This window comes from Gekko japonicus, unplaced genomic scaffold, assembly GCF_001447785.1.
Source record: "Gekko japonicus isolate JY-2015 unplaced genomic scaffold, Gekko_japonicus_V1.1 scaffold969, whole genome shotgun sequence".
Taxonomy (NCBI): Eukaryota; Metazoa; Chordata; class Lepidosauria; order Squamata; family Gekkonidae; genus Gekko; species Gekko japonicus.
In genome coordinates, this window is record NW_015168076.1 from 683,053 (window position 1) to 696,080 (window position 13,028).

Sequence of the window (13,028 nt, forward strand, 5' to 3'; positions counted from 1 at the left end):
CACTCCAGGGCCGGTGACTGGAGGTGCAAGCCTCCGGCTGCCGGGTCCGTTTCCACCCCCCCCCACTCCAGGACCAGAGACCGGAGGCAGAAGCCTCCGGTCGCCCGCTTCCTTCCCCTCCCTCACCACCCACTCCCAACAGGCACTGAGGGGAATGTAGGGTTGCCAGCTCTAAGGAGGGAAATACCTGGAGGTTTGGGGGGTGGATTCTGTAGAGGGCAGCATTGGGCGGGGGGGGGGCGGAAGGACTCAGCAGGTATAATGTCATAGGGTCTACCCTCCAAAGCATCCATTTTCTCCAGGGGAACTGATCTCTGTCATCTGGAGATCAATTGTAGCAGTGGGAGATCTCCAGGTCCCACCTGGAGATTGGCAACCCTAGGGGAAAGTCAGCTGCACAGCAGGGGGTTGAAGAGAATGGTTTGATGGCTGCTGGGCCAAGATTGGCAACAATAGTTCCCCAGGAGCCCCATCGTAAATGCACCAAACAATTCCTAAAGATTTTCCAAAACACTACTCTGTTGATAAATTGCAACACTGAAGTAGCACCAAAGCTTTAAGATCTCTCCAGCTGTCATCTGGAGACTGGCAACAGCTTGTCTGGAGTGTGGGCAGTATGGCATTGTATCTGTCTGAGGTCCCCCTCTTCCTCCTCCTCCTCAGATCCCACCCTCAGCAGGCTTCATCCCTAAAATATCCTGGAAGTTTCCAACCTGGAGTTGGCAACACTATGTCCTTTCCTGGCAACCATCAGCCAACCTTTATCTGCCTGTCTGTCTTAAGTTTTACAAAAAAAAACCCCACAGCCTCTGCCTAGGGAGCAGCTGACATCATTCTCCTCTCCCCTATGAGGTATGTTATGCAACTGAAAATGCCAACTGCCTTGCGGGGGGGGGGGGAGTTTGAGGTGTGGAATGGAGTGAGGTCCAATCAGCTTCCATATGCAAATGACCTTGGAACGCTGGGCGGGACTGCACAAAACAGCCAGTCAACCCAGCCAGTGTCTTCTGAGTGGCAGTTCTTCCGGCCTAACACTAAGGAGGCCAAATTTAGAATGTTGCGAAATAGAACGTTGCTATTCAATTATTATAAGGGAGAGATACCCTACCCTCCCTGCGAACAGGCTCAGGGCAGCTTACACAGTTGATACAATACTAATAAAACCACATAAAATCACGTTAAAACATCATTAGTGGTGTCATAGTGCCACCCCTTTTTCTTTTTGTAGTGCATCCATTAGAAGAGGGGCTTGGCATGCACATGTAGGAGAATACTCCTATTGTCCCTGTGGAAAAATGCCCTCCATTCAAAGATTCACCCCAAAATTTGGACATTTGGAGTTGCACACTGATTTTTAAAAGTTCTTCTGTTGACAAACAAGAAGCAAACAGAGAAGAGTCAATTGTTTCCCCATTTAATGAATTGTTTTCAAGCAGCCAGTACTTAAATGTTTAGCCATGTAAACATATCTAACATGCCAAGAAAATGAAAGTGATAACAGATACCCCAAACCCTTAAAAAGGTCAGATTCCCACACAAAAAAACCCAAAAAACCCCACACACAGTAAAGGGGAGAAGGCACAGGATTATCAAGGCTTTTTTAAAAGTAAAAAAAAATCAATTTGCCTACACAAGGAGAAAGTTTTCTTCTTTTGGGAGGGAAGGTAAAGGTAAAGGCTTCCCTTGCTTGAAAGCCAGCCGAATCTGACTCTAGGGGTGTGGTGCTTATCTTCATTTCCAAGTCAAAGAGCCAGCGCTGTCCAAAGATGTTTACTTGGTCATGTGGCCAGCATGACTAGATGCCAAGGTGCACAGAACGCTGTCCCAAAGGGGATTTTTATTGCATTTTCTATAACTAAACACTACATGAAAAAGTAAGGGAGGGTCTACAAACTATGGGATAAAGAAAAGAAACCTCTAAAAACCCAAGAGTGGGTGTCATACAAACTGCTTTAACAATATTACAAGCTTATATATCTGATTACTCATGTTAAACCATTGAACATGTTCATCTAGTAAACTTCAGTTCTAATTGAAAACATCATCTGCTGTGACTTCATAGAGCCTAAGAATTCTTATTTTAAACATCTTTTAGAGCTTCAGAACTATGACAACAAATCATTTTTTGTCCTTTGCCTTCCTCAATTTATATCCTTGTTTTGGGGCCACAGCCCCCAACTTTGAGTCTGATTCTTCACCAGAAGATGACTCCTCTCCATTTCCGCCTCCTTTCTTTGGACTGTCTTTTTCTTCTTCTTTATCCACATCTGCTGGGAAACTATGAAGATGCAAGAATTCTCTTGCCTTTTCCTCAGTGTCAATTTTCTCTTTTCCATTCACAAACTTAAAGATGACTCCTTCTGCAAAATCCACCTGTAGAAAATTTGTTTCTTTTGTAAAAATGCGACCAAGTCCTTATATTTGCGTCTTCTCTTCCTTATTTCGAATGGAATGTCCTTTAAAACCTTTATCTCTTTGCCCTTGATTTTCAGGGTAACTCCATTAGCCACTTTGAGAATTTGGTCTCTCGTATTCCTTCTGGAGAATCTCACCATCACTTCTCCTGGCAGATTATTTTTCCTTATAAATTCTGCATACAATCTATAGACCGTATCAATATCACTTTGCAAAGTCATCGCTTTAATATTTGCCATTTGCCCCAGTGCTTCGCACATTATCCGTGTGAGATTCTCCCCTCTTTCCTCAGGAATTCCCTGGAACCTTAGGGCATTAGCTTGCCCTTTCCATTTGCAACTGTAACAATTGGGACTCGTCTGTTTGTCGCTTCTTCTCCATTGCCTGCATTTGTTTTTCCAGCTTTTTGGTATTGGTATCAACTTCTTTAAGTTCCTGTTCAGTTTGATCCATTTTTTTGACAGTCTCATTTATTTGAGCTTACTGTGTATCTAATTTTTGACTTATCACTGTCACTTGTTCCAGCAGAGGGCGTAGTGCTTCATTCAAGATCCTTTGAAGGTCTGAGCTTGTGTCCTGTCTAGGCACAACACTCGCTGGACTTGCACTTCTGATATCTTCTCTTTCTCCTCTTTCCTTGTTGGAGGCGCCATTTTTGAGGAATTGTTTACTTTTTGTAAAAAGTTATCACAGTCTCTAAAGTTCTTAAACGTCCTTTATTTCAGTCTTTTTCACTTCAGAAGCCTGCCCCCCCGCTTTAACAGTAAAGTTCTCTTTATGTTTGTCTTCTTGGAGGAGAGTCCCCTCCCCCCCTTGCTTCCCCCTCTTGCTTCCCACGGGGCGGCTTTTGGCTCTTTTTGTTGTTCTCGCTTCAACTTAACTCACAGTTCAGTGGCAACACGATTTTCAGTTCACTTAAATTTCCAAGTTGCTTGATCACCCGGCGCTTGATCCAGTGTGCGCTTCTAGTTCCATTGGGAAACTCTGTAGTAGGACCGTCGGGGCATGGATGCCCCCCACCACCATCAGGATCACCGAAGGGGAAGCATTCTGGTGCCCCATGGCTTGGAACCAATCTCAAGGGTTCCATGGGGGATGCGGACAGTCGCACCCCCTCCTAGCCATGGGTTCTGGCGATCATCTCCCAGAGGACCGGGAGAATGCAACCGTCATAACGAGCGCCAAAACCAGAAGTCCTACGCTGTCACCTTCCCACCAAAGTGGTAACTATTTATCTACTTGCAATTTCTTGCTTTCGAACTGCTAGGTTGGCAGGAGCTGGGACCAGAGACGGAAGCTCACTCCGTCATGCGGCACTTGGGTCTCGAACTGCTGAAGTAACGGAGGGGGGGTTCAAATCAAGAGAGCCAAAAAGGCAAAGAGTGAAGGCTGAGTGGCTGGAAAGATGAATGAGTGCCTTCTGAAGTGCAAGGAAGCAAGTGGCTATGGCAAAAGAAAAGAAAAGAAAAAGGTACCAATTGCTGCAAGCACAGTGAAAGAGCAATGATCATTCCTATATTCCTGAGTGTTTAAAAAAAAAATACTTCAAATTTTGCCAACACAAGGGATAAAACTTCCTCATTACTGAGGTGGAGGAGAGACAGTATAGTCATGGTCCAGTCAGTGGAAAGTGGGCAGGAAGATGGGGTAACCAACAAAAGTGCAGGAAACATTATACATGCAAAAAAAACACAATTAAATTTTGATTGCTAGGAAAAGATCGAGGTAAAATTGATCCTGAAAGAACTGGGGGGGGGCACAAACCCATGGACAATGTGAGGAAGAAGATACTGGCTCCAGAAAATGTGTGGAAGACAGGGGTTAAATCAAACAGTAAGATATCAGAACTGATGCAAAACCCATAAGTGACCTTAAGCAAACATCTCAACTTCAGCTCTACAAATGGGAATAATACTGATCTATATTGTAGGTTTGTTGTAGCACTGTACAAATGTTAAACCGTTCCATATACCAAATCGTTGTTGAGAATGAAGGGATTTTCTATGCAGTCTGAGATACAGCACAGGGTGCCCATGTGTGGGACATTCAGGGGACGGGGGAAAGGAAAAAAAAATTGTTTGTGCAAATTCCAGGAAATTGTTTTTCCACAACTGAAATGTTTATTTTGTTGTTTATAAAGAGGATGAAGCATGTTGAAACATGTACAATTACAGTTGATATTTAATGTTATCATAGAAATAAACAAGATTAAATCTGGCACAATGTTCAGCAGAAATCTGGGAATGATCCACCCAGTTTTAAACATTTTAAAATCTTTTTTAGTTCAATGGGCAAGTCAGGAATGTACTTCTTTTGTACTTCCAAGAAAAACCAACGAGACTTTCTAAAGTTTGGGTCGATATTCAACAGTATTCAAAGCTTGGAGGTATAGCCAGCTCAGATCACTTAGGTATGACAGTTCTCTGTAATAAACAACATAGCAACAATGGAAGTATGTTCTCCAAGAACAATTTAAGTTCTGAGGGACAATTGACATGTTAAAAGTCCAAGCAAGTGGTATGATGACTGTTCCATTCGGAGAAAGTAACACATAGCACCATTTACTGACTTCTCACTTTCAGATTTCTCACTTCTCATAACATGAAAACTGATCTCAATGTTTTAACAACCTTACCACCCTCAAATGCTGAAATGACCATTAAGATTTCCAAAAGAAGGAAATCTGAACTTGAGAGTGAGAAGAAGAGATCAAGAAAACAGATATGTTCAGTAATGTCTTAAGTCAACTAGAAGCTACGATAATGAGTCCAATCTGAATACCTAAAAATACGCTCAAAGGATCCAGTTCCTTGAGAAGCCCTTTGAAACATATAATATGCACTTCATCACATGTAAATGTAGCCATTAATTTAATATATAAATATAACAAGGGGACCTACAATCCCTTTTGATGGAAGGAGAATGGCTACCAGATGCAAGGCCTTTCCTGTTGTAGTGCCTTTTGTGTGGAATTCTCTCCCAGCGTCTGTTCACCTGCTACCTAGTCTAACATTTTAGAAATCTGGTGAATATGTTTTCTTTTCTCAAGTTTTTTGGCAATAGGTAATTTCTGACATATATGTTAAAGTTTTCCTTAAACTTTTTGACTGTTTACTGTTTTGTATCACTGCTGCTGCTTATTCAAGTATTGGTTTACGTTTGGATACTAGTGACTTTATTATAAATTAATTGCTGGGGAAGACAATACCTGTTGTCCTGAAGTTCTGGAAAAAAAGGCAGGATAGAACGGTAATTAATAAAATAAATCACAGAAAAATGTGAAACACTGTGCACAGCAAGGCCAGTTTGGTGTAGTGGATAGAGTGTTGACCAAGGATCTAGGAATCACAGGTTTGAATCTCCACTCAGTCACTGAAGCTTGCTGGGTAACCTTGGGCCGGTCACACACACACACACACACACACTCAGCCTTATCTGCCTAACAGGATTGTTGCTGTGAGGATAAAGTGGAAAAGAATTACGTAATCTGCTTTGGGTCCCCACTAGGAGAAAGGCAAGGCATAAATGAAGTGAATAAAGAGAATTAACTAATATTTATTTTTCTATTTACAAGTAGATTTGTCCTTCCTCCAAAGAGCTAAATGCAGCATTCATGGTTCTCCCTTCCCCCATTTGATTTTCACAGCAATCCTGTTGGGTAGGTTAAGCTGCAAGAGAATTACTAGCCCAAGATCACTCAACAAGCTTGAGCACAAAGGAATGCACATGTTGATCAGATCTCTTCACTGAAATGAATGAGGAAGCAGTCTGGACACAGGTGACTATAAGGATTCTTGCATCATGACTGGCCTTCTACAATCAATACATATCAGCACAAACAAATGTTTCATAACAGTTTCTCTTACAAACATTCCTCTTCTTACATGGTGCAGGACAGCCACAATCTGGCAAATATGAGGGCAAGGAAGAAACACTTTAGATCTTATCTTTAAACCTGGGGAGAATGGCAAAGAGGTGGGAATTTCAGAACATTAGCTGACCTGTAATATTTGTGCGGAATATTTGTCATCCAAAGCACTGATAAGACCAGCACAAGGAATCTGAAAAAGTATAAATATTGACATATGTCAAATCATCTAAAAAATTCAACAGTTCATCAAATAAAAAGTTGTATTTAGTGCCTTTAATTTCACAAAAACAGAATCTTACCTTTGGTTTGCAAGTCACATCAGAGGAGACACATATTTGTTCCCTGGCATCCCAGGTGCAGTTAGAGTCTCCACATTCTGAGCATCTAGAAATATATCAAAAATGAATTTACACAATTGCATGGGTTATTAGGAGGATTATCTAAAACCTGGGGGAGGCACAGATCTATAGGTGCCTGCTAGATTCATAGGTGCCTATTTGCCACAAAATATTAAGTTTTGGGGCACAAATACATTTGTTATGTATATCATTTATTGTTGTAAGTAGAACTGCATAAGAAGACAGTAGTCTCAAGTGTGATTTGTCCAGCGTAATAGATCATTCTGGTTATTTGTTTGCACAATGATATCAACATAAGCATGAGCAAAAAATAAAAAGGAGGGTTCGGTGACACCACCAATTATGCCACTAATGACAACAGCACCCTCCCTTGAAAATACCTGATGCCTGAGGTATGCTGGGTAAAAATACGTGACACAGCATTTTCAGCAGTGGCCCCAAAATTCTGAATTTGTTTAATTTTAAGGTTCACTTGGCCCCTTCAGTCTATTATTTGTATTTATTTGTTTATTAAATTAGATTTATTAGACTGCCCTTCCCTGCAAGCAGGCCTCATGGCAGCTTACAACAAAGCAAGTACAATTGTTATATACTGGGATTGAATCATTCCTGATTGAATCACCCGAGAGACTGGCTGAGCTCGGAGCACGAGGAAGACAGGTTGCTTACCTGTAACTGGTGATCTTCGAGTGGTCATCTGTGCATTCACACTGGGGATATAGTGTGCCTGTGCCAACCTCGATTGGTACTTCTTAGAAAGCGAAAAGGATTTTCGCACCAGCCCCACTGCGCATGACTAGGGGAGGGGCAGGACAATCCCGCCAGTTCCTTCTGACCACTGCCATCAGTCTCAGAGCAAAGAACAAAAGGACTGAAAGCAGAGGGGAAGGAGAGCAGGTGGTGTGAATGCACAGATGACCACTCGAAGATCACCAGTTACAGGTAAGCAACCTATCTTCTTTGTGGTCTCTGTGCATCACACCTCTGGGAGATTAACAAGCAAAAAACAAGCCTACCTGGAGGAGGGAGCTGAAGGTCCTAGACTTGCACTGCCTGTAACACTGCCCGTCCCACCGCAGAATGCTGATGAAGACACACATCCAAGGCAGACAAATGTGTGAGGAGTAGCCCAGGTTGCAGCTCAACAGATGTCACTGAGCTGCCTGGGTGGGAATGCGCTTGGAGCGGACCCGGAAGTTGTATTTTGGCCAGCAAGTAGCACAGTTTAATTGTTTCCACAATCCACTTGGATAGATGCTGTGAAGAGAGCTTCCTGCCTTGCACAAGTGTGTTGTAGGAGACAAACAAGGCTGGTGACTGCCAGAAGGGCCTTGTCCTATCTAGGTAGAACAGTGGGGCTCTTTTTATGTCCAATGTGTGAAGACTACCTTCCTCGTCGCTCACAGGGGACGGGAAGAATGCAGGAAGAACAATGTCAGCTTGCAAATGGAACTCGGAAACAATCTTGGGCAGGAAAGACACATCCAGGGCCAAGGTGACGCCATCATGATGAAAAACTAAGTACAGTGAATCTCAACAGAGTGCAGACAACTCGCTCACTTGTCTTGCTGAGGTAATAGCTACCAAAAAGGCAGTCTTCCATGAGAGAAGATGTAGACTAGACATGGCCATAGGCTCAAATGGTCTGCCCATCAGCTTGGACAGCACTAAAGGTAAGTCCCAGGTGGGGGTAGGGCCATGCGCCGGAGGGAAGAGGTGAGCAAGGCCCTTCAGGAACTGTTTTGTTTGTGGGTGAGAAAAAACGGAATAGCCACCCACCGTAGGATGATTAGCGGAGATCGCAGCCAGGAAAACCTTCAATGAGGCACAACTAAAGCCCAAGTCTAAGCGGGACAATAGGAATCCAAAAACTGCGACCAAGGTCGTAGGAGGCAGAGGTAAACCTAACGACTCAAGGTAAGTTAAAAATGTCTTCCATTTCCCATCATAGGAAGCACGCATAGCCAGTTTGTGACAGTTCAACAGAATGTGATCTATCCTGCTTTTAAGCTGTGCTAGGGGATCCTCCACGCCATGAGTTTGAGGCGTGGAACATCGTGGTGGAGCACTTGATGCCCCTGAGCCAGGATGAGATCTGGTGCTGGAGGAAGGTGCACGAAGGAACCTTGGGACATGTGGAATAGAGTCAGAAACTAATGCTGACGCGACACATGGGGTCATGAGGATGCACCAGGGCTGCTCCTGTGGGGACGGCAAACCTCTGGAGGCATGCCCAGAGGTCTCTGTTCCCACAGAGAGATTGGGCAGTAGTGAGCAAGGTACTGGCGAGATCATTGAGAGAAGAAACTTGGCTAGAGTCGGGTAAAGATAAGAAGGTGAGCTGTGGGCAGAGCACATCCTGTTATTCTAGTTCAGAGTCTGCTTGTAGCTTTTCAATATACAGGGCAGGGAGGAGGGAAAAGGGGGAAAGCTAAATAAAACGCTGCTGAGCCAGTCTGGGTCAGACAGCTTCTGCAGATCTGTGTCTCATGTCGTTCTTGAACCCTCAAGCCTTCATGCTCCTTCATGAGCTTGCTCAGCACTTTGGTAAACAGAAGGATTGGTGGGAACAGGTACACGTGCCTGTGGGACCATGGGTAAAGGAGACTGTCTCCCAGAGATAGAGGGTCCCATCCTGCCCTGGTACAGAACAGGTGACATTTTGCATTTTGATGCATTGCAAACACATCTATTTCTGGGTGACCCCATCTGTCGAAAACTGGTTGGAGATACTCACAGTTGATTTCCCACTCGTGAAGGGATGCTCCCCCCCCCAGCTCAGAAAATCTGCTTGCACATTGAGCAGCCTGGGCAGGTGAGCTGCGAGGGGGAACACGCCCCATGATTGGCAATCTCCAAGGCTAGTCAGCAGAGTTCCCTGGACACTGTTCCCCCTTGCCGATTCAGGTAGCACAATGCTGTAGTGTTGTCAATTAGGACTGCTACCGTGTGGTGAGCCATGAGGTGGCTAAAAGATCTGAGGGCATATTGGATGGCCAACAGTTCCAAAAAGTTGATGCGCTTGTGGGCCACGTGAGGTTCCCACCTGGTGCCCATGCATACACCTTTGAGATGTTCTCCCCATCCCCACAGGGATGCATCCATGGTGAGGGTCATTTCAGGGCTGGGTGCATGAAATGGGGCTCCCTGAAGAAGGCTTCCTGGAGTTTCCCACCGCTTCAGGAAGCCAGCACTTGTGCAGGGAGTACAAACTGTTGAGATTGAGGCTGCCATTGTGGATGGAACCTCTTGAGGAACCACAGCTGAAGTGGTCTCATCCATAGTCTAGCAAAAAGTACCACTGTGGTGGCAGCCATCAGCCCTAGGAGTCATTGAATCTGTTTTGCCGATGCATCTCCCTGTTTCTTCACTAGGTCAATGAGAGTGATAATGTTGTCTGCCCTCTTGGGAGGAAGAAAGGCACGGCAAACCTTTGAATCCAAAATCGCCCGATGAACTGGACTCTTAATGAGGGAAGGAGCACTGACTTTTTTAGGTTCACCCTCAGGCCCAGAGCATCTATGGTAACCAATGTCAAATCGATATGGTTGAGCAGAGTCTCTCTTTGGAGCTTGCTACCAGCAACCAGTCATCGATGTATGGAAAAATCCGCACACCTTGGAGACGGAGGTAAGCCGCGATGACAATAATCATTTTTGTGAAGACTCTGGGAGCTGTTGAGAGCCCAAAGGGGAGGGCTTTGTATTGAAAACGGCCATCTCCGACTGCAAAATGCAAAAACCCTCTGTGAGATGGGGGGATAGTGATATGGAAATATGCGTCCTGCAAGTCTAGGGTTACCATCCAAACATCTTTGCCGAGAAGCGGGAGAATGCTTTGCAAGGTTGTCATTCGGAATTTCCGATAGGAGATAAAACGGTTGAGTTCCCTCAGGTCCATAATGGGACGGAGGCCTCCATCCTTTTTTGGGACTGTAAAATAACGGGAGTAAAACCCGTGGTGACGTTACGACATCAGGACTGGTTCTATAGAGTCCTTTTGAAGAAGATTCTGGATTTCTTCCAGGAACATGCAGGATGGTGGAGTAAGCACAGAATTGGGGGGGCTTAGGTATCTGAATAAATTCTATGAGGTACCCCTTCTTGACAACAGAGAGTACCCACCGATCTGATGTTATTCGCTGCCAAGCAGCCAGGTAAGGAGACAGGCAGGTGGGGGGTGAAAGTAGATGACGTGTGTCAAAGGCTCTGTTTGGGAACTTTAGGGGTCTTAGCCCTAGATTGAGTGGCGGGTGAAAACTTAGATGTGTTCATAACGGTGAGATGACACAGTGGGTGACTGTTGCCAGTGCGTCTCCAGGGAAGACTTAACAGAGGATCTGCGAGACCATGACTGGTTCCAGGATTTTGATTTGTTTCATTTAGGAGCCAACGTGATCCCTAAATTACGAGATGTCTTAATGCTTTTGTCTAGATCTTGCAAGACAGTATCAGTCGTGGAACTGAAAAGGCCCTCGCTTTCGAATGGAAGATCCTCAATGAGAGTTCTAGTATCTTGTGACAAGGCTGTGGAACGCAACCAGGCATGATGCTTAAGGGTAACTGCCAAAGTCAGTGTTTTGGCCGCCACATCCAGCATGTGCTTAGCTGTGTTGAGCTGGTGTTTAGCCAGGAGCATGCCCTCCTTTTGAATTCTGAGAGCTTGATGGCTAAAGTCCTCGGGGAGGGTTGCAATAAATTTAGAAATTTGTTCCCAGAGAACAAACTGATATCATCCCATACATTCAGTATAGTTCAATGTCTTGATACCAAGCGCTCCAGCGGAATAAAATTTTCTTCCAAAGTAATCTAGGTTCCTTCCTTCTTTCTCGGGGTGTGTGGAATGACTGCGTTTGCCTTTGGAAGAGGAGGTGACTACCACCAAGTTAGGCTTGGGGTGTGTGAATAAAAATTCAGTGCCCGGCTCTTACACCTTATACATGTGATCTATTCTCCAGCTAGAGGCAGGGGTGGAAGCTGGATGAGACCACGGAACCTTAGCCACCTGTAGCAAGACCAAAGTCATCAGTAAGGCTATTGGTGTCGAAGTGTCCATCTGCACGATATCAAACATGGAGTCCGTTACTGTAGATGGGGTCATTGTGTTGGCCATCTGCTTGATGAAATCCCCATAGGATTTTAGATCCTTTGACGGAGAAATTGGAAGATCATCGCCCACTTGTTGAGGTGGCGAGGGTTCCACCGGAGGGTTGGGGTTCTCGTTTCCTGAATGGGAGGAGGTGTCGGAATGGGTGGACTGCTCAGATGGTTCAGAAAAGGAAATGGGCAACATCAGTGTCAATGGGGTCGGGTCCGGTGGATCTTTAAACTTGGGGGCTATCGGAGGTGGTGGTTTGGCTGGTCGGCCTGTTGATCTCAACGGCTGAGGCGTCAGGAAAGGATCTTGATACCGAGAAAGTCGGGAGATATCAGATTGACAGTCCCATTCCACTGGTTGAGGCGGGAACCATGGCATGCCGGTTGTGAAGGGATAAGCCCCGTACATATATTGCCATTGCCATTGATCCCAAGGGGGCAGCACCAGGTGCATCGGTCCCGATGGCCGGTCTCGATTGTCAGGTCGGAGTGGTAAAGGATGCATGAAGGTACTGGATCCACAGTCTGAGTATATGCTTTCGACACTGAAAGACCAGGAGATCTGTGTTAAGTCCATATCATGCTCAGAGTCAGTGAGCTGGATAGGATGCAGTGAAGGTGATGGGGTACACTTTGTTGCTGCTCATGGCCCGTAGAGTCAAGTGAAGCAGCCCCAATAGGATTAGGCTCCATGGCCCTCTGTGGGGTCAGCAAAGTTTGCGCCAGGGTTTTTTCTTATGCTTCTTGTGTTTGACTGGCCGGTCGTCCTTGCCCTTCCTGCATTTTTTGGAGGCTTTGGACTGAGATGTCTGGGCTGAGCACTTCAGCATTGGGCAGTCAACATCTGAGTGAGTTGGTATCAGGGACAACGTGGCTGTCAATGCCAAGGCAGGGATCGACATCAATGCATGTCCCAAAGTGTCCTGTGACGAAGACATCAGTGAGAGTGCTCACTCCAAAAGTGTGACACAAAGTCTAGCGGCTCTGTTCTTTCTTGTCTACTTTAAGAACTTTGTGCAATGGGCACAAGAGTCCATATATATATGAAATAGTGAAGGTGAAACTTGACTTGGTGCCTGAAATATTCCTATTAAGTATGATTCCAGATAATTTAAACTATAATGAAAAATATTTAGTATTGTATATAATTACAACTGCAAGGATATTATGGGCAAAATATTGGAAACAAGAAAATAATCCGAAACGGGACAAAGTAATAGTGAAACTGATGGGAATTGCGGAAATTGATAAACTGAGCCTAATATTACAGGGGAAAGACGATGAAAT

General features: G+C 44.9%; 1 protein-coding gene across 1 annotated transcript in view; it reads right to left on the reverse strand.

Annotated features, from left to right (window-relative positions):
- The window catches only part of PLXNC1 (plexin C1), an 88,782-nt gene extending 77,499 nt beyond the window's left edge, over positions 1 to 11,283 (reverse strand). Inside the window, exons 1-3 of the mRNA XM_015414638.1 lie at positions 11,039 to 11,283; positions 6,586 to 6,670; positions 6,417 to 6,476 (exon numbers count right to left, since the gene is read on the reverse strand). Coding sequence (XP_015270124.1) covers positions 6,417 to 6,476; positions 6,586 to 6,670; positions 11,039 to 11,283 — 390 coding nt within the window. The remainder of the gene's footprint in view (positions 1 to 6,416; positions 6,477 to 6,585; positions 6,671 to 11,038) is intronic.
- Positions 11,284 to 13,028: the final 1,745 nt, after the last annotated feature.